Below are 22,284 nucleotides of genomic sequence, written 5' to 3' on the forward strand. Positions count from 1 at the left end.
TTTTAAGGATAGGAAAGATAAATAAGCCAATTATCTCAAGACCCTTGTGAGTCAATATGATCAAAGTCCTCAAGATACATACTTTTATGACCTTATGAATTGTGCATGCAGAACCTGAAGAAAGGAAGACAAAGGGGACTTGAGAGCATTTTTTCAGTTTTTGAGAGTTGTCATGTAGGAATTGGTTGTATTTGTTCTGCTGTGTCCCAGAGGGCAGAACTTTAACTCCTGTGTTAAAGTTAAAATAGGATGCCTCAGGAGGTAGGTACACCCTCAACAGGGATCTTCAAATAAAGATGGAAGGAGCGATTTGTTGTATAAAGGGGATAAATGGACAAATGCAGATTGGACTTGTGTACATGAACTCCTGTGATTTCTTTTGCCTTTTAAGTTTAGGACCTTTTCCATTGGATACTACTCACTCTCTTTCCCTAAAGTATAAATATATTTTATTGGAAACTGGAGGATAACTAGGAGTTACATGGGTCAGGAAACAAGTTTAGTAGTGACTTGAATCTGGTTTTTATTCTGTTTCCACTGACTCCTATTATGTCAAAAACAAAAACAAAAACAAAACTACTCTTCAATAATGAGAACATTAGAAAAAACTGTGAAACAGATGGAGTGAGGTGTTGGTACCTATGTCCTCTGTCTATGGGTAAATCTTTCTTTATCATCCACTTCTCCTTAATGTTTTTTTGTGCTCTGGGCTCTCTTACTATTCCCACCTTCTTGATTCCATGAAGGAAAGTCACTAATTAATTTGCTCTAAGTTGTGAATGACTTGACATTTTATTCCTTTCAGAAATATTTATATTTTAAAAGAAACAATCTTATCCCCCAATGTAAAGGGCTGAAACTCTAAATAGGTGCACTGGAATCAGACAACGGAACACTTAAGGCTAATTATCCATTGGACAATACTCTATTAGTATATGGTTGGAAAATGGCCCTTCCCACTATTCTGTGCTGGCTCAATCTTTTGATGTATACAAATAATTATAGGGGGGATTAGAGGGTGGAGTAGGGCAAGGCAGGGTCACTTTTTCTGTGGAAGAGGAGAAGGAAGATAGTGGAGATCTTATGTCCATTCACTTCACTTCTCCCCCTAAAAACCAAGAATAAAGACCAAGGACTTTTGCTTATCCTGACTCTGGCTGGTTCTAATGCACCCAGGGTGATAACTTGTTTTTTCAGACCCCAAAGCAGAAGGCAATGCTGAGCTAAGAGGTTTTCATTTCTAAGGGTATAACTATTTCCTATATGAGGGAATCATCTGAAGATTGAGGGATTTTACCAGTGATCCTCATTTATATTATATGGGTAAATATTTACTATATCTATGTAGACTGAACTTCACTTTCTAAATACGAAAGAATTATTCTTCAATGAGTTGAGGCCTCAAGAAGTTTACCAATCATTTTAATTATGACATTATGAACACATATTAGAGACAAATATAAAAAATGAAATATTTTAGGGAAAAAAGTGTGAATACCTAAAAAAAAATCAGTCACATCAATTATTGAAATAATAATGAAATAATGAAATAAGTGGCCTAAAAGTTTATCTTCCTTAATGTTTCCCTAAATTCCAGGAGACTTCATTGCTCTTTTTACAGTAATATATAATTTATTACCACTTATACCCCATACTAACACCTTATGATAATCTACAAAACTGCAAACAATTGAGGGTATAATATTTTTTAAAGTATTAAAGTATAAGAAAAAGAGCTGCAACTTAATGCACTGGATAAAGAGTTGATCTCAAAATCAGAAAAGACTTAGATTCAACCTTATGAAAAAGACTTTGGTTCCCAGAAAGCATTTTGTATCTTATTGCCCCAAGTAACCCTTTGAGAGGTGTAAATTACAGATCAAATGTAAATTTGCACTGAGAAAGTTTCATTACCAGAAAATTCCCTACATTAATAGTCTAGGTAATTACAAGTCTGGTCTCACAAATACTACAAAAATATACAAAAGTTATAGGGGGAAAAGCTTTAAAAAAAAGAATTCAGACAGCCAGTTAAAGAAGCTCTCCAATAGCATCATTTGCTGGTAGGCAAGGTTTTTGCTTGTTTTTATTTTTTAGTTTTTTTTTTTTAAGAATTAAAAACTATTTTTGAAATAAGAGCTTTTCTTCTAATATTTAAAGGATTTAATAATTAACTTTTTTCTAAACAACTCTTTTTTTCAATTAAAGGAATATATACTTTAAGTAAATTCTTTATACATATAATCCACTCTTAAGTATCCAAACACTTTTTTAAATTAATTTTAAGTATATCAAAACTTTGCTATAAAATAAGACATTCATGATTAAAATTAAAAAAAAAAAAAACAACTGCTTTTGTAGATGATTCAGTTTTGTAACTCTACAGCAAACCAACCTCTTTGGTTACAAGAAGATGCCATCTACTGAACAAAAGTGTTATCTGCAAGCAAGTTCTATTAAATTCTAAATCCATAACCCTTTCTCCCTCTTTCTCTCTCCTTCTCTCTCCTTCTCTCTCCCTTCCTCTCCCCCCCATCTCTCCACTTACTTTTTTTCTTTTTCTTCCTCCTTTTCTTCTTCCCTTGACAATTGTAGAAAGCACTGAACTTACCCATTTAGCTTTTGTATTTTATCCTAACTCAGGGCTATGGACTTAATAACTACACTGATTCAAATAGAAAGGAAGAAATATGCATATATTCATGTACAAGTACATCTAGATACCTGTGTGTATAATTCAGCCTAATCAACTGAGCAGAAGTAAAATAATTAAATTTATTTGGATTAAATTAAATTAAATTGATTTCATAAATTCTCATTTCAAAACTGCTTGATAACATTAAATTCCTTACCTTTGAGGTCACTATTGCTTCCAACATTTCCGATTTTCTCTTAACATACTCTGTTTGTAAAACAGTCCGCCGTCTTACAATTTCTGCTTTGTGCTGTTCCAAAAATTCAATTGTCTAGAAATATTCAGATATTAAAATGTGCTACTAAAAAGTCCTAGTTATCCTATTTTTTAAATTCTTTAAACCACTAAGTGACCACTTTAAAGTATTTCAATTTATTTTGTCTCCAATGGAGTAAAGATATACATAGTTATAACCTACCTGCAAATTTCACAAGGGATAGTTTGGCTGTAGGATTTCTTTAATGTGAGGAATTTCTTTTTGGTCCTTTAGAAAAGTAAAGAAACTCCTTTTACCTATTTAGATAGGCACTTTCTCTTCAATTTACATTCTTAGAAAGTTGCCTGGAGCAGAAATTGAATCACTTTCTCAGAGTTCTAGAGCCTATTATGCATCTGAGGGAAAACATTAACTTAGCTCTTGTTGCTTTCAATCCTCCCTCCCTATCTCCCCTTTTTCAAAGCTTCTTAAATTGTGCCTTTTGATTCCATGCCACACAACTGAATGTAGGAGACATGAAAAATTAAGCAACAGTAAAAGATATTAAATATTCCCACAAGATTTAATTCTTCATGGAAAAATAAACAAGCCCATCCACCTCATGAGTATGCAAATTTCCTTTCATCTTTAATAAATAGTAAAATTATACATATACCAAAGAATTGTTTTAAAAATAAAATTCTTTATGATTTATTACCAATAGTTGTTTGATTTATACATTTATTTTTTATACCCTGCTCTATACCATGCCACCATTAGTGGATTACAAACACTTGCAAGCATATCTATTCAACACTTTATCTGAATTCTTTAAGAAAATTAAAAGTTCAAAACATTATTGAATACAGGACTAAAAATATTAAATCATTCCTACATGTCACAGAGAAATCATAAAATTTCATTAAAGCATTTAGATATAGAAATATATTTTTTTTTACTTTGGGAAGGGCTACCAGTTTTAGTCAGTTTTGAGTAAGATTATGATGATGACATCACACCATCACCATCATCATCATCATCATCATCATTTTTATTAGCATTTACATACCCCCACTTTCAGGTTTGCAAAGCACCTTAGAAATATCTTATTTCATCCTCACAACCCTAGTTGGTAGCAATTATATAAAGCCAAATTTAAATTGGGGCTTCCTTATTCCAAATACAGAACTATATTGATTGTATCACTAAGTTTCTTATCCTAAATCTGTCAGATCTGTCTTTTAAGGAATATCACTTTTGGTAGCCATGTGGATGATGAATTAAAAGTAAAGGAGACCCATCAAGGGGCCATTAAGAGTCTAGGTGAAAAGCAATAAGGACTTGAGCTAAGGTGGTGAATGAAGAGAGAAGGGGTCAGATAGAAGAGATGCTATTTGGTAGAGTCAACAAAGGTTCTATGTGATGGGATATGGACAATGAGGAAGAGAGAAGACTTGATGTTAATTCTTTTTTTTTTTTCTGAGGCAATTGGGGTTAAGTAACTTGCCCAGGGTCACACAGCCAGGAGGTTTTATGTTTCTGAGGCCAGATTTGAACTCAGGTCCTCCTAACTTCAGGGCTGGTGCTCTATTTACTACATCACCTACCTGCCCCGAAGTTAATTCTGAGATTATGGGACAACTGGTAATATCTAAGAAGTAATCAGTGATGTGGGGCAGAAGGAATTCTGGAGAACCATGCACACATTTACATATTTTCATCTTTTGAATAAAATGTCTCTAATTGGGCTTTCTAAAAAAGATTGTCATTTCTTTTTGAATACCTCAACTTGTTCATCTTGCAACTCTTTGACTCTTTCAGCTTCTTCTAATAGATGCTTAAAAGGTTCTTCTATTTCAGACAATGCCTGTAAAGCTTCCCCTTTCTTTATTTCAATATATCTTTTCTGTTCTTCATGTTCCGACATGACCGTTTCCATTCGATTCTATTGATAAAAATTAAAAGAAACCAATACATGAGAATAGAAATGAAATGTCATCAATGAAAATGGATGAAAAGGTTTAATGTGAAAATACAGTAGAAACCTACTACTAACAAAATGTTTGCATTATCTCTAGCTATATCAATATCCAGTTATCATTCTGTGGTGTTCCTGCATTCCCACCTAAGAAAGTGCAGATTCTTTAGCTTGGCATTCAAAGCCCTCTGTGCTCTGGCTCCAACCTCCCCTTTCCATTTTGTTCCAAATTAATCCCCCTTAAGAATCCTAATCCATATCATAATTTTTAGTACTACTTGGCATTTCTCAAAAAAAAAAGTCTTCTGTTTTTCTATCTTTGTGTGTTGACACAAATTGTTCCATATGCCTGAAATGCCTTTTCCTCCACACTTCCATGTATCAGAGTCTTACTCATTCTTCAAGGTCCAGATTAAATATCACCCTCTCAATGAAATCTTCCCTGATCCCTATAGCTGGAGCTAATCCTCCCTTTCCTTTAAATTTGCAAGCTAATTTCTTTATGACTGTTTTTAAAATATATATTGTATAGGAAGGCTTCAGTGCTTAAGTGATGGGGAACTTGCCTTGGAGTATGAAGACCTAGATTCTGGGACTATGACGCATACTGGCTATGTGAAACTGGACAGATTACTTACTTCTCAAGATCCCCAGGCAATCGTCTAAGACCATAAAACATATATATATATATATATATATATATATATATATATATATATATATATATACACACACACATATATATATATACACACATATATATATACACACACATATATATATATATATATATATACACACATATATATATATACACACATATATATATACACACATATATATATACACATACATACACATACACATCAATTTGTTGTTCAGTCATTTTCATTTATGTCTAACTCTTTGTGAAATCATCTGGACTTTTCTTGGCAAAGATATTGGAGTGGTTTTCATTTTCCTTTCCAGTTCATTTTACAGATGAGGAAATAGAGGTAAACAAGATTGAGGGCTTTGCCCAGGTCACATGGATAGTTAAGTATCCAAGGTTAGATTTGAGCAATCCATTGTGCCACCTAGTTGTCACACACACACACACACACACACATATATATTCATACATACATACATGTACATAAACACATAGTTACAATTATCTCATATACTACTATCATATATAATATTTATGTGTAAAAATGAACTAAGACTTTTGGAACTCAACTATGTGTGTGTGCATACATGCACATAGATAGCTAGATAGATAAAAAGAAAGAAAGAGAAGTTTCTATATACACAGATAGAACTATGTTTATATATATGTGTGTGTGTATATATACACACACACATATATTTATTATATATATGTATTCCTTATTTTCAAGAAATGGATTCCTCCACAGAGCTGCTTGCATATATATGTACTTATGTATACATGCATATTTTTATATACATACCACAGTGTCTTGCACATTACAAGCATTCTCTAAAATGTTTTTTGAATTTTTTCAAAAGAATTATCAAAATACCTTAAAAACTTGCAAAACCAGGAATATTAATATTGCTTGCAGACTGTATCCAAAGTTAGATACAGAGAAAAGAAGTATGGCCAAATGTCTTTATATCAATATAAAAAATGAAAAATTACATTAAGAATTGAGGGAATTATACATATTTTAACTTGAAAGAACATCTAGAATATGTTTTGCATAAAATCAATCCCCATTTTTTTTGTATCTTTAAGGAATTTGGTAGCACAGTTGACTGCAGTTGGATGACTTGAGTTCAAATGTAAAGTCAGATACAACATTTATTATTAGCAATATGACCCCAAATAATTCACTTAACCCCAATTACTCCTTAAAAAGAGAAAAAAACAAGTTAATATAAATGGACTCTAAGGGTAAAATGGGCCATATATTTTTGGACAGAGACAATTTTGCTGGATTATGCAAATTTGTTGCAAAGAATTTTTTTTATTGTTTTTAATTTCTTAAGGAGGGAGCACAGTAAGAAAGAGAGGTGAAAGGAAGAAAAATATTTGTTCATTTTAAAAAGTTTTATCTTTTAAAATTAATTCTATTCATCTATGGAATTCACATGGATTTTTTTTCTTCTGCCTTCTTTATATATTTCTAAGGTTGTTTTGTGCACATATATCATGACAATAAGTATTCCATGGCAAAAGAATCCAGTCAAAAGTGCAACATTTTGCATAGACCAATATTTGGGTAGATATATCTAAGCTTAAAAAATTCCTTACTAAGGAAATGTATTCTCCAATGATATTCTGTTCAGGGTTAAATAAAGAAATTTAAGTGGAAGGCATTAAAAGTAAAGAATGTCATCATCACATAACTAACGAGGGACTTGGACATTTAAGAATAAGATTCTTTCTGCCCTTTTACTAGACTGCCAGAAATTCCCATTAGTCCACAAAATGAGCTATGGGGACTGGAGGTCAGTTTCTTCATGCATGGTCAGACATTGGAAGTCATATAAAGAAGGCAACTGTCATCAGTAAGAGAGAGAAAACAGCTTACTGGAAATTCATGTAGTGAAAAGATGCTTCATTACAGGAAGATTTTAAAAACTAAAATAAAATGCAGACTTTTCATTTTTTACCTTAATCATTATTGCAAGTCCTGTTTGATCTCGGATTAACTTTTTAAAGTATGCTTCCAGGAGCTAAAAAAGTATCAAATAAAGAAACAAATAAGGGTTTCAGTCTAATGAACAATATCATTTTTAAAGAAAAAAATCAATGAAAATGTTACAGGTAAGGTATAATTTAGAATAAAACATTTAGCTTAAATAAAGTAGGTGTCCATAAAACATAAAATAAACTTATGTAATTAGAGATAAAGCATTTTACAGAAAAGTGTTTTTTTTTTAATCAGAAAATAGACTCTCAAAGTAATCTTAAGTCTAGTTTTCTTACCTGATTATATCCAAATGTACTTCTATAATAATAATAAATCAAAATGATCAAAAAAGACAAACTGTGTCCTACATTCATGTCTCTTAAAGCTGTTACTCTGAAAGTTTCCTCTATCTCATGAACATATTCCCTTGAAAGCTCTAGGGACAAGGAACTTAGATTTTAGCATGAACATAAATTAAGTCTTCAAATTTTTTTTTAATAGTTTTTAAATAAATTCTACAGAGTGAGCAGATTTGCTGAGGAGATATAAAAGGAAAGGCTTAGCTTTGGGATCCATTAGGAGTTATCAGGAGAAACTATAACAAATAGGTAAAAATGACAAATATGTAGTTTATGGGGTTAATCAAGGTATTACTATTCTAATAATTATAACTGTCAAAATTATCTTATGAGATCATAGGATCATAGATTTAGACCATGATGGAGTCTCCACGATGGAGACTTAGAAATCTTTTAGTCCAAGCCCCTCAACTTATAGATGAAGAAATTGACACTTAGCAAGGTCAAGGGACTTACTCAGTATAACAGATTTGGCTTTCTCACCTGGCAATTGGGTTTTCCAACTCCAGATCCAATACATTTCTAGTAGGAGTGCCTCATCAATGAAGAAGTTCTAAAAGGTTAGATGACCATTTGTTGGCAATGTAATATGTATATATGCAGGGAAGAAATTGGAGTTAAGATGGAACTAAAATACCCTCTAAGGATCCTTCCAATTCTAAGAATCTATTATTGTTCTCTAAATTTTGTGAAATAAACTAACATCACAGTTCACCATCAATGTAATCTAGCTTAATAGATAATCTTATCCATTGTGGTGCAGGGACTTTTCTAGAACATGGAGTAAAATGAAAATCATCCTACACCCATCTATCATGGCTCTAAGTAACTCCACACACATCCTACTTAAAAGCCCCAGAGAAAAGACCTGCTTTCTGATCACTGGCCTTGACATATAATCTGCATCAGATATTTAGAAATCTAATTACTTTTTAAAATCCCTTTATTTAAAAAAGAAAGAAATGTGATATAAAGGATTGGTGAGGAAGCAATAAAACATTTCATTGAAGGATAGACTTCTATTTGTACTAATGAATGAAACCATTAGACATGCAACAGAAATTAATTGAAACTACATTGAAAAAGTAGCCTTAATTTCCTCAGCAGCATATGGAGAGGGTTGGACTATATAACTTCAAAAGTCCTGTCAGGTTTTAGAGTTATGATCCCATGATCTCATAAGATCATTTCTTGGACAGTTCTTTTGAAATTAACTCTTAGAAATACAGATTCACCACAATTTGAGAGGTTAACAAAAATAAGGGGGAAAAACTCAATGTTTTTGTGGACCAAATACCAAAAACAAACCTATATTTAGATATTAAATGCTCCATAATACATACTCTTTCTCATCTCAAATTAGAAATTTCTAAATTAAAAAGATTGCTGAAAAAATCACTGAATAAGTCAAATTTAAAACACAGTTGTGTTCTATCTGATTGAAGTTTTTTGTCTTGTTACACACTAAACAATAATGAGATTCACTACAAATTAGTTCCCTAAGCATAAGCATACACAAATTAAATTTCAAGGATCCAAAATATTTTATAAAAGTTGAGACAATGTTGGTCGTAACAATAACAATAATAATGACAATAACTATTTTGTTGTTACAACCTACCTAAAGATGTGATTATGGACCATTGTTAACAATCATTTGGAAACTGCAAAATGGATAAAAACGGATTCTAGAAACTACAATGCATTATTATTCATACAGACATTCTTAAAGATTTTGGAGCGCATTCATAAAATTATTGGTCTTTAAACACTAAGAAAATAGTTATGAGAAAATAGTATGAATTCACTAGTAACAATGTTTTCCAAAGTAAGCTCTTCTTTTTTGTTATTAGAATTACTCTATCAGGTGATGTCATGGATATCCAGGTTTTAGTAAGAAATTTTACAGAATCTGTCATGATGACCTTGTACATAAAGTAAATAAATAAATTGACAAATTAGGCATATGGCTAAATAAGAGAACAGAAACAGAAACAATTTTTAAAAGATTATTTGATACATACCCAATAGATAGGTCCAATATAAGAATACTTAATTTATTATAATATAATAGGAATGTAAAATCTTGTATTTCTGTTCAAATTATGGATTTTGTAGAGAATGATGAAAACAGTTTGACTGAAATTCATGTGAACAAAGATCTGTGGCTATAATCAGCCATTAATAGTGAACCAAAAATGTGATCTATCTTTTAAAAATAGCTGATTCAATCAGGGGCTATACCATTGTATAACCAAAATAATATAGTAGTATCCTTATTTCAATAGATATTAGTCCAGTTATGTTAGGATTACTGTGTTCAGTTTATGGTACCATAGTTTGAGAGACAATAACTACTTAATTAGACTTTATTCAAAAAATAGTGACTTGGCAGGTGAGAGTCTGAAAATTGTATCATGTAAGAAATGGTTAAAGGAGCTAAAACAGTTAGCAAGGAGAAGTTAAGATGTACAGTGAGCCAAGACTATCTTCAAAGATATCAAAAAATTGGTTATATGGAAGAATGAATCGTTTTAATAAACTTGATCAGAAATTTCTAGTGCCAATGGGAAGAAATCACTCAGTTTAAGAATTAACTTTCTAGTATTTGGAACTGATAATAGTAAAATGAGCTTCCTAAGAAGGTAGTGAATCCTCTGCTACTAGAAGTGCTCAACCAAAGCTGAATATTATAGAAGTGATTTCTGAATTTTGTAAAAGTTGAATTAGATAACATTTAATGTCTCCTATTCTAGGGAGGTTCAGCAGAACCTTTTATTACTTATTTATATTAGTCTTTTAAAATTTGGAATTCCAAATTTTCTCCACACACTGAGAAAGTGATAATATGATATCAATTATGCATATGAAATCATGCAAAACATGTTCATATTTGCCAGATTTTCAGAAATTGCAAGAAAAAATGAAAAAAATATACTTTAATTTGCACTTAAGAGTTCATCAGTAGAGGAGGGGATGGAGGGAAGGAAGGGAAAAGTTGAAACAGAAGTTTTTGCAAGGGTCAATGTTGAAAAATTACCCATGAATATGTTTTGTCAATAAAAATCTATTTTAAAAAAGTATTTTAAAAAGTTCATCAGTTCTTTCTCTAGAGATGGATAGTGCTTTTTTTCATGATGAGTCCTTTGGAATTGTCTCACATCATTGTATTGAATAAAGTAACCCAGACTTTCACTGTTGATCACCATTACAACTCTGCACAGTTGATCTCCTGGCTCTTCTCACTTCACTTTGCATCAGTTCATACAGTTCTTACCATGTTTTCATGTTTTGAGGACTCCCCTCATCATTTCCATACACAGCATTTATGGTGAAAGAGAAGAACAGATTTCAAATACTGAGGAGTTAAAGCAGATTTTCCCCATATCAAGCCCCAAAAGGTGTTATAACCTGGTACCCATGAAGGCTCTCCTAGAAGAAATTAAAAAGAATCTTAAAAGACAGCTATAAGAAAAATGGGGAAAGGAAATGAAAACTTTGCAAGAGGGTTTGGAAAAGGCATATAACTCCTCAAAAGATAGATTTGATAATGGAAAAATAAAACAACACCCAGAAAAACAGAATTTGTGAAACAAAAAAAAGAAAATAACTCCTTAAAAACAGAATTTGTGAAATAGAAAAAAAATCCCATAGAACAAAACAACTCATTTAAAAATTCAATTGGGAAAATACAAAAAGAAGTAAAAAAAAAAAAAAGAAAAAAGAATATACTAAAGTTCAGAATGAAAAAGAATGACTCAATGAGACAACAAGAATAAGTCAAGCAAAACCAAAAAAAATGGAAAAAAAAAAAAAAAAGAAAGAAAAAATGTAAAATACCTAATTGAGAAAACAACTGACCTGAAAAATAGATCAAGGAGAGACAATCTAAGGATTATTGGCTTCCCTAAAAATCATAATGAAAAAAAAAGAGCCTAGATACTGTTTTCCAAAAAAGCATCAAAGAAAACTGCCCAGAAATCATAAAATCATAAGATAAAATAACTATTGAAAGAATTCACCAAATACCTCCTGAATTAAATTAAACTCTCCAAATTAAAATTAAAATTAAAACTCCAAGGAATATGATGGCAAAATTGCATAACTATCAGATCAAGGACAAAATATTACAAGCAGCCAGAAAGAAAAAATTCAAATACCAAGAAGCCATAATAAGGATTTCTCAGGACCTAGCAGCTTTCACTTTAAAGGATCAAAGGGCCTAGAATCTGATATTCCAAAAGGCAAAGGAACTTGGAATGCAACTAAGAATAAATTACCCTGCTAAACTGAGCATTTTCTTTCAAGGAATAAGATGGACATTCAATGAAACTGGTGAATTCCATTTATTTCTGATAAAAAGATCAGAGCTAAACAAAAAAGTGATCTCCAAATTTAGAACTTAAGAAAAGCATAAAAAGGTAAAAAGAAAAAAGCTCTTGAGAACTGTATTTCTGTTACACATAGAGAGTTCATGTGTAATCTGATTTTATTGTTATAATATAAAAAAGAAATTAGAGGTGGAAAGGGAAAAAAGGAAAGTGGAGGTAAAATGAGGGTAATTACATCTCACAAAGAGGCAAAGAAAACCTATTATAACTAAGGGAAAGAAGGGAGGGTGATGAATAAAATATGAATCTTACTCTCATCAGATTTGGCTCAAAGAGAGAATATTTGATTTGATTTCATAGGAAAACTTATCTCATGTTATAGAAAAAGAGGGGAAAGGGGGAAAAGGAAGGCATAAGCTAAATAGAAGGGAAAACAGAAATAGAAGAGAAAAGGTACCAGAAAGGGGGAGGGTTTCTAAAGCAGGAGGACTGCTTGAGGCAAAAAGTGCTCATGAATAAAATGCTGGGGAGGAGGCAAAGGGGAAAAGAAAACAGAAAAGTATAATTTGGGCTAAATAAGATAGCAGGAAATACAGAATTCCTAGTTTAACTGCAAATGTGAATGGGGTAAACTCTCCCATAAAACATAAGCAGCTAACAGACTAGATTAAAAGCCAGTATCCTACAACATATCCTTTACAAGAAACACACTTAAATCAGAGCAATACATGCAGAGTAAGGATAAAAGAGTGGAGCAGAATCTATTATGCTTCAGGTAAAATTTTTAAAAAAGGAGGGGTAGCCATCTGATCTCAGATCTAGCAAAAGCAAATATGATCTAATTAAAAGAGATAAGGAAGGAAACTATATCTTGCTAAAGGGTACCATAGATAATGAATCAATATCAATATTAAACATATATGCATCAAGTGGTGTAGCATCTGAATTCCTAAAGGAGAAGTTAAGAGAGTTGCAATAAGAAATAGACAGCAAAAGTATAATAGTGGGAGATCTCAAACTTACTCTCTCAGAACTAGATAAATCAAAACACAAAATAAATAGGAAAAAAGTTAAAGAGGTAAATAGAATACTAGAAAAGCTAGATATGATAGATCTTTGGAGAAAATTGAATAGAGATAGAAAGGAGTACACTTTCTTCTTAGCAATTCATGAAACCTATGTAAAAAGTGACCATATATTAGAACATAAAAACCTCAAAATCAAATGCAGAAAGGCAGAAATAGTAACTGAATTCTTTTCAGGTCAAGATGCAATAAAAATTATACTCAATAAAACACCAGGAGAAAATAGACCAAAAAGGAATTGGAAACTAAATAATCTCATCCTAAAGAATGAATGGGTTAAACAGCAAATCGTAGACACAATTAATAATTTCATCCAAGAGAATGACAATAATAAGATGACATACCAAAAATTGTGGGATGCAGGCAAAGTGGAATTAGAGGAAATCTTATATCTTTAGATGTTTACTTGCATAAAATAGAGAAAGCAAAGATCAATGAATTGGACTTGCAACTGAAAAAGATAAAAAAAGAACAAATTAAAACCCCCCAATCAAATACCAAACCTGAAATTCTAAAAATAAAAGGAGAAATCAATGAAACTGAAACTAAAAAATCTATTGAATATATAAAACTAAAAGTTGGTTTTATGGAAAAAAATAGATAAACCTTTAGTTAATTTGATTAGAAAAAGGAAAGTGGAAAATCAAATTGTTAGCCTCAAAAATGAAAAGGGAGAACTTTCCACCAATGAAGAGGAAATTAGAGCAATAATTAGGAATAACTTTGCCCAATTTTACATCAATAAATTTGACAACCTAAGTTAAATGGATAAATACCTACAAAAATATAGATTGCCTGGATTAACAGAGGAGGAAGTAAATTGCTTAAATAGTCCCATTTTAGAAAAATAAATAAAATAAGCTATTAATCAACTCTCTAAGGAAATATCCTCAGGACCAGATGGATTTACATGGGAATTCTACCAAACATTTAAAGAATAATTAGCCCCAATGCTATATAAACTATTTGAAAAAATAGGGAATAAAGGAGTCCTACCAAATTCCTTTTATGACACAGACATGGTGCTGATACCTAAACCAAGTAGGATGAAAACAGACAAAGAAAATTGTAGACCAATCTCCCTAATGAATATTGATACAAAAATCTTACATAAAATATTAGCAAAGAGATTAAATCATCCCCAGGATAATACAACATGACCAAGAAGGATTTATACCAAAAATGCAGGGCTGGATCAATATTAGGAAAACTATTAGCATAATTGAGTATGGCAATAACAAATTAACAAAAAAAGCATATGATAATCTCAATATATGCAGAAAAAACATTTAATAAAATCCAATATCCGTTCCTATTAAAAAAAAAAACACTATAGAGCAGTGGTCCTCAAACTTTTTAAATAGGGGGCCAGTTCACTGTCCTTCAGACTGTTGGAGGGCCAGACTATAGTAAAAACAAAAACTCACACTCTGTCTCCGCCCCTCAGCCCATTTGCCATAACCCGGCTGGCCACATAAATGTCCTCAGCAGACCACATCTGGCCTGTGAGCCGTAGTTTGAAAACCTTTGCTATAGAGTATAGGAATAAATGGACCCTTCCTTAAAGCAGTCAGTAGCATCTACTTAAAACCATCAGCATTCATCATATGTAATAGAGATAAACTGGAACCATTCCCAATAAGATCAGGGGTGAAGAAAGATTGCCCACTATCATCATTACTATTCAATATTATATTAGAAATGCTATATTTGACAATAAGAGAAAAAAAGAGATTAAAGGAATTAGAGTAGGTAATGAAGAAACCAAATTATCACTCTTTGCAGATGATATGATGATATATTTAGAGAACCTGGGAGAATCAACTAAAAACCTATTAGAAGTAATCCACAACTTTATTAAAATTGCAGGATACAAAATAAATCCACATAAATCATCAGCATTCTTAAATCACTAACAAAATCCAACACCAAGAGTTACAAAGAGAAATTCCATTTAAAATAACTATCAGTAGTATAAAATATTTGGGAATCTATCTGCCAAACATCTGCAAGATGTTTCGAAAAGGGATATAATTCTTTAAAAGATAGATTGGAAAAAGAAAACAACTCCCTGAAAAACAATATGTGAAATGGAAAAGGTAATGTACTCCCAGGAAAACAGAATTTGTGAATTGGGAAAAGAAAATAACTCCTAAAGGAAAAAAAAACAAAAAAACAAAAAACAAAAAAAAACAAACAAACAAACAAAAAAAAAAAACTTGTGAAATGGGAAAAAATTCCATAGAACAAAACAACTCATTTAAAAACTCAATTGGGCAAATACAAAAATTAGTTTAAAAAGAGTAAATGAAGAAAATAATTCATTAAAAATCAGAACTGAACAAATGGAAATGAATGACTTGATGAGACATCAAGAATCAGTCAAGAAAAAACAAAGAAAATGAAAAAATAGAAAAAAAAGGATGTAACCTAACAATAATATAAAGAGTGGAAATGTTATGTTGTGGTTTATACTCATTTCCTATATTTCCCTCTCTGGGTACAGCTGATTCTCTTAATTACTGAACAATTGGAACTGGTTTGAATCATCTCATTGTTGAAGAGAGCCACATACAGTAGAGTTGATCATCTGTTAGGATTCTTACAAGGTACTTATATACTTAGTGCACACCTTTAAAGGAGTTCAAACCTTTAAAGTAGTTTACACCTTTAAAGGAGTTCACTCATTGGTCCACACATTAGACTCACCTTTAGAGAGCATATGAAAGCCCACTCTCTCGGAAGGGATTCAGAGTTAGGATTCAGTCAAGAACAGAACTTCTGGAGAAGACCTTGGGAGATTCACAAATAGGATTGACTTCTGGGAAACCCACAATCCCACACTTTTGGAGGCAGAATCTGATTCATTCCAACTTCCACATTAATGCTGGCTGGAGACATTGGGAGGACGAGAGGCTGGAGGCAGAAGGACAAATCTTGGGATTCGCAGACATTTGGACAAGAGCTCTTGGGAGCCAAGAAGAGAGATACGCCTCTATTAAAGCTAACCAGGCATAGGAAAAGATTCAGGATTTTGAAGGAAAAATAAAAGATCTGGATTTTAACTCCTGGCTAAATCGAACTGAAACTAAAGCTGCCTCCAGAAGCTCCCCAAGAATCCCGCTCCCAGAAACAATTACAATTTAGAGAAGAGAACATTACAATCGTCATATAATCTTGTTTTTGCTGTGTATAATGATCTCCTAGTTCTCCTTATTTCACTTAACATCAGTTCATGTAAGTCTCTTGAAGCCTCTCTGAAATCATCCTGATTGTCATTACTTCAGGCTCTAGAAATATAAGATTTCCCCTTATTACTACTTTGGCTGCATCCCACAAAATTTGGTATGTTGTCTCATTATTTTCATTCTCTTGAATGAAATTATTAATTGTGCCTTTGATTTTCTGTTTTACCCATTCATTCTTTAGGATGGGATTGTTTAGTTTCTAATTATTTTTTGGTCTATTTTCTCTTGACTTTTTATTGAATGTAGTTTTCATTGCAATATGATCTTAAAAGAATGCATTTACTATTTCTGCCTTTCTACATTTATTTCTGAGATCTTTATGTCCTAATATATGGTCAGTTTTTGTATAGGTTCCATAAACTGCCAAGAAGAAAGTGTACTTTCTGTGAACATTCAGTTTTCTCCAAAGATCTATCATACCTATCAATCTATCATACCTAGAATCATACTTATTCTAGTATTCTACTAACTTCTTTAACTTTTCTTTTTTATTTTGTGATTTCACTTATCTAATTCTGAGAGTGCAAGGTTGAGATCTCCCACTATTATAGTTTTGCTGCCTATATCTTCTTGCAACTCTCTTAACTTCTTTAGGAAGTTATATGCTATATCAATTGATGCATATATGTTTAATATTGATATTGCTTCATTATCTATGGTACCCTTTAGCAAGATATATTTTCCTTCCTTATCTCTTTTAATTAGATCAATTTTTGCTTTTGCTTGATCTGAGATCAGGATGGCTTTTAAACTACTAATTCTGTATTTCCTGCCATCTTATTTAAAAAAAAAATGGGGGGGGGGGGAAGCCAAGATGGTGGAGAAGATACATGCAAATTTCTAACCTCTCTCTTACCCTCAATACCAACTATTTAATTCAGCCTCAAAAATAGCTCTGGACTGGTAAAAACCATGAAGATTAGAAACACAACAACTTACCAGCTGAAGAGAATCTGGAATTTTGTCAGAAAAGGTTGGTCCTGAATGGTGGGGAAAAAGACTAGGGTAGACAGTGATAGAACTAGGCTAGCATATTGTGTAGATCAGGCTAGGAAGGCCTCTGGGATTAGAAAAGCTACAGAGGCAGAGGAATCTGGCATAGGCTGATTGCTCTACTCTGCTTTCAAAATAGCAGATCAGCAGAGTAATCAAGCCACTTTAAAAATAAAACAACAGAAACTGCCTATAGCTACCCCAAACCGGAAATGACTCAGTACCAATAGTGGCACACCTTCTGCTGTCCATGGCTTTTCACTGGGAAAGTTAAGAATCTGCAAGGCAGTGGGACACAGCCCAGGGCAGCCTCTAATCTGCATAGTGGGGGGCTCGCCTGAGACAATGGAACTTCCACAGCAGCGAAACTTCCCAGCAATGACTGTGCTTCCCAGGCAGACACTTTTGGTCTGTGTGCAGAGGCTATTCACTGATCAGCTGCTAATATCCACAGCCCCACGGAGAGCCTTTGGCCTGGGGATGTGACACTTGCACTGTTCAGCCTCTAGCCTAAGGGCAGTCGCTAGGCCACACAGTGGCGGTTCTTCCCTGAGCACTCCAGCAGCCCAGCGATGCTAACCAGCTCTGAATCACTTCCGGTGGAGGGGAGGAAACTCTTTTCCAGAGCACCCTCATAACTTTGCAGCCCATTCACAAGACAGCTTCCATCCATACTATCTCTGTTCTGCAGAGGAAACTGGTAACCTCCTTACCCTGAAGGCAGACCCCATGATGAATAAATAAATGAAGAGAACGATTGACAGTTTCTTTGCAGAAAAAGAGCGGGTTTCCAAACCCTGAGGAGACAAACAAAAAACAGTCTCCAGATAATACCCTGAAGGGGAATTTTACCTGGCCCCCATCACATAACTCTCTCCTAAAAGAAACTATTAAAGACCTGAAAAGAGAGTTAGAAGAAAAATGGGCAAAGAAAAGAGAAGCTATGTTAGAGAGTATCAACATCCTGAAATTTTAATTAGAAAAGATAAAGAATTCACAGGAAGTGCAGGGAAACAAAATTTGTGAATTGGAAAAGATTAAAAAATCACAGGAAAGTAGGATATGTGAATTGGAAAAGATAAAGAATTCCCAAGAAAGTAGGATTGTGAATTGGAAAAAGAAAATAACTCATTAAAAAATAGTGAAGTGGAAAAAAATTCCAAAGAAATAAAAAAAGCAAATGAAGAAAATAACTCATTAAAAATCAGGACAAACAAATAGAAATGAAGGATTCATTGAGACACCAAGAATCAGTCAAGCAAAACCAAAAAAATGAAAAGCTGGAGAATAACATCATATATCTACTGAGGAAATCAACAGACCTGGAAAATAGATCTAGGAGAGATAATCTGAGGATCATTGGACTTCCTGAAAATTATGATGAAAAAAAAGAGCCTAGATACTATTTTACAGGAAATCATCAAAAAGAACTATCCAGAGGTAATAGAACCAGAAGGTAAAATAGGCATTGAAAGAATTCATCAAACATCTTCTGAAAAAACCCAAAAAACAAAAAACAAAACAAAACAAAAACAAAAAACAAAAAACAAAAAACTCCATGGAATATTGTGGCCAAGCTGCAGAACAATCAGACTAAGGAAAAAAAAATATTGCAAGCAGCCAGGAAACAAAAAATTCAAATATTAAGGTGCCACAATAAGGGTCACTCAAGATCTGGTTGCATCCACATTAAAGGATCAAAGGTCCTGGAATCTGATATTCCGAAAGGCAAAGAACTTGGCATGCAGCCAAGAATAAACTACCCAGCTAAGTTTAGCATTTTCTTCCATGGAAGAAGATGGACATTTAATGAAACAGATGAATTCCATTTGTTTCTAAGTAAATTCACAGATCTAAACAAAAAATTTGATTTCCAACCATAAGATTCAAGAGAAGCAGAAAAAGGTAAAAGAAACTCTTGAGAACTGTATTTCTGTTGTTGATATACAGAAAGTCCACATGTATAATTTGATTTTACTGATATAACATAAAAAGGGAAGTAGAAATAGAAAGGGGATAGTGTCAGAAAATGAGGAAAAGGGGAGATAAAAAGAGGGAAACTACATCCCAGGAAGAGGCAAAGAAAATTTATCATATCTGAGGGAATTTAGAGAGGGGGAGGAACATTGTGTGAATCTTACTCTCATCAGAGTTGGCTCAAAGAGTAAATAATTGACATATTTGTTTTTCAGAGAATTCTCTCTCACCTCATTAAAAGGGAGAAAAGGAAAAGGGAAAAGGAAAAGAGTAATAAGGGAAGGATACAAGAAAGAGGAAGGGATTTAAAAGGAGGGGGGCAGGGTTACTAAAAAGGGAAGGCTGTGTGACACAAATGGGGCTTATAAGTTTAATACTGGGGAAGGGGTTCAGGGGGGACAAAGGGGAAAAAGCATAATCTGGGGATAATATGATGGCAGGAAATACAGAATTAGTAATTTTAACTATAAATGTGAATGGGATGAACTCTCCCATTAAGTGGAGGTGGATAGCAGACTGGATCAAAAGTCAGAACCCTACAATATGTTGCTTACAGGAAACACATTTAAAGCAGGAAGATACTTACAGAGTAAAGGTAAAAGGCTGGAGCAGAATCTATTATGCTACAAGTGAAGTCAAAAAAGCAGGGGTAAGCCATCCTTATCTTAGATCAAGTAGAGCAAAAATTGATCTAATTAAAAGAGATAAGGAAGGAAATTATATCTTGCTAAAGGGTAGCATAGATAATGAAGCCATATAAATAGAAAACATATATGCACCAAGTGGTATAACATCTAACTTCCTAAAGTAGAAGTAAAGAGAGTTGCAAGAAGAAATAGACAGCAAAACTATAATAGTGGGAGATCTCAACCTTGCACTCTCAGAATTAGACAAATCAAACTACAAAATAAATAAGAAAGAAATTAAAGAGGTAAATAGAATATTAGAAAAATTAGGTATGATAGAACTTTGGAGAAAACTAAATGGTGATAGAAAGGAGTATACTTTCTTCTCAGCAGTTCATGGAACCTATTAAAAAACTGACCATATATTAGGACATAAAGATCTCAAAATTAAATGCAGGAAGGCAGAAATAGTAAATGCTTTCTTCTCAGACCACGATGCAATAAAAATTATATTCAACAAGAATCAAATAGACCAAAAAGTAATTGGAAACTAAATAATCTCATCTTAAAGAATAATTGGGTGAAACAGCAAAACAATTAATAATTTCACCCAAGATAATGACAATGATGAGACATCATACCAAAATTTGTGGGATGCAGCTAAAGTGGTAATAAGGGGAAAATTTATATCTTTAGAGGTTTACTTGAATAAAATAGAGAAAGAGAAGACCAATGAATTGGTCTTGCAACTTAAAAACCTAGAAAAAGATCAAATTAAAAACCCCCAACCAAACATTAAATTTGAAATTCTGAAATCAAAAGGAGAAATTAATAATATTGAAAGTAAAAAAAAATTGAATTAATAAATAAAACTAAGAATTGGTTTTAAGAAAAAAACAATAAAATAGATAAATCTTTGGTAAACCTGATCAGAAAAAGGAAAGAGGAAAATCAAAATTTTAGTCTTAAAAGAAAAAAGGGGGAATTTTACACTAATGAAGAGGAAATTAAAGCAATAATAAGGAGTTACTTTGAGCAACTTTATGCCAATAAATTTGATAACTTAAATGAAGTGGATGACTATCTCCAATAATATAGACCTTCCAGATTAACAGAGGAGGAAGGAAATTGCTTAAATAGTCCCATTTCAGAAAAAGAAAAAGAACAAGCTATTAATCAACTCCCCAGGACCAGATGGATTTACATGTGAATTCTACCAGACATTTAGAGAACAATTAGCCCCAATATTATATAAACTATTTGAAAAAATAGGGAATAAAGCAGTCCTACCAAACTCCTTTTATGATAAGACATGGTACTGATACCTAAACCAGGTAGGGAGAAAATTGAGAAAGAAAACTATAGACCAATCTCCTTAATGAATATTGATGCTAAAATCTTAAATAAGATATTAGCAAAAAGACTACAGAAAATTATCCCCAGGATAATACACTATGATCAAGTAGGATTTATACCAGGAATGCAGGGCTGGTTTAATATTAGGAAAACTAGTAGTATAATTGACCTAATATGAAGTATAATTGACCTAATAATCAAATTAAAAAAAAAACATATGATCATCTCAATAAATGCAGAAAAAGCATTTGATAAAATACAACATCCATTCCTACTAAAAACACTTGAGAGTATAGGAGTAAATGGACTATTCCTTAAAATAGTCAGGAGCATATATTTATAACTATCAGTAAGCATAATATGTAATGGAGGTAAACTGGAACCTTTCCCAGTAAGATCAGGAGTGAAACAAGGTTGCCCACTATCACCATTACTATTCAATACTGATTAGAAATGCTTGCCTCAGCAATAAGAGTTGAGAAAGAGATTAAAGGAATTAGAGTAGGTAAGGAGGAAATCAAACTATCACTCTTTGCAAATGATATGATGGTATACTTAGAGAACCCAAGAGATTCTATTAAAAAGTTATTAGAAATAATTCACAACTTTAGCAAAGTTGCTGGATACAAAATAAATCCACATAAATCCTCAGCATTTTTATACATCACCAACAAAATGCAACAGCAAGAGATACAAAGAGAAATTCCATTCAAAACAACTGTCAAGAGTATAAAATATTTGGGAACACATCTATCAAAGAAAAGTCAGGAATTATATGAGCAGAATTACAAAACACTT

The 22,284-nt window shown here is 32.6% G+C and overlaps 1 protein-coding gene across 1 annotated transcript in view; it reads right to left on the minus strand.

Annotated features, from left to right (window-relative positions):
- The window catches only part of CCDC178 (coiled-coil domain containing 178), a 630,290-nt gene that overhangs the window by 405,924 nt on the left and 202,082 nt on the right, over positions 1-22,284 (minus strand). The window contains exons 15-17 of the mRNA XM_074277537.1: positions 7,492-7,554; positions 4,675-4,836; positions 2,853-2,966 (exon numbers count right to left, since the gene is read on the minus strand). Coding sequence (XP_074133638.1) covers positions 2,853-2,966; positions 4,675-4,836; positions 7,492-7,554 — 339 coding nt within the window. The remainder of the gene's footprint in view (positions 1-2,852; positions 2,967-4,674; positions 4,837-7,491; positions 7,555-22,284) is intronic.

The sequence above is a fragment of the Sminthopsis crassicaudata genome, chromosome 1 (genome assembly GCF_048593235.1).
Source record: "Sminthopsis crassicaudata isolate SCR6 chromosome 1, ASM4859323v1, whole genome shotgun sequence".
Taxonomy (NCBI): Eukaryota; Metazoa; Chordata; class Mammalia; order Dasyuromorphia; family Dasyuridae; genus Sminthopsis; species Sminthopsis crassicaudata.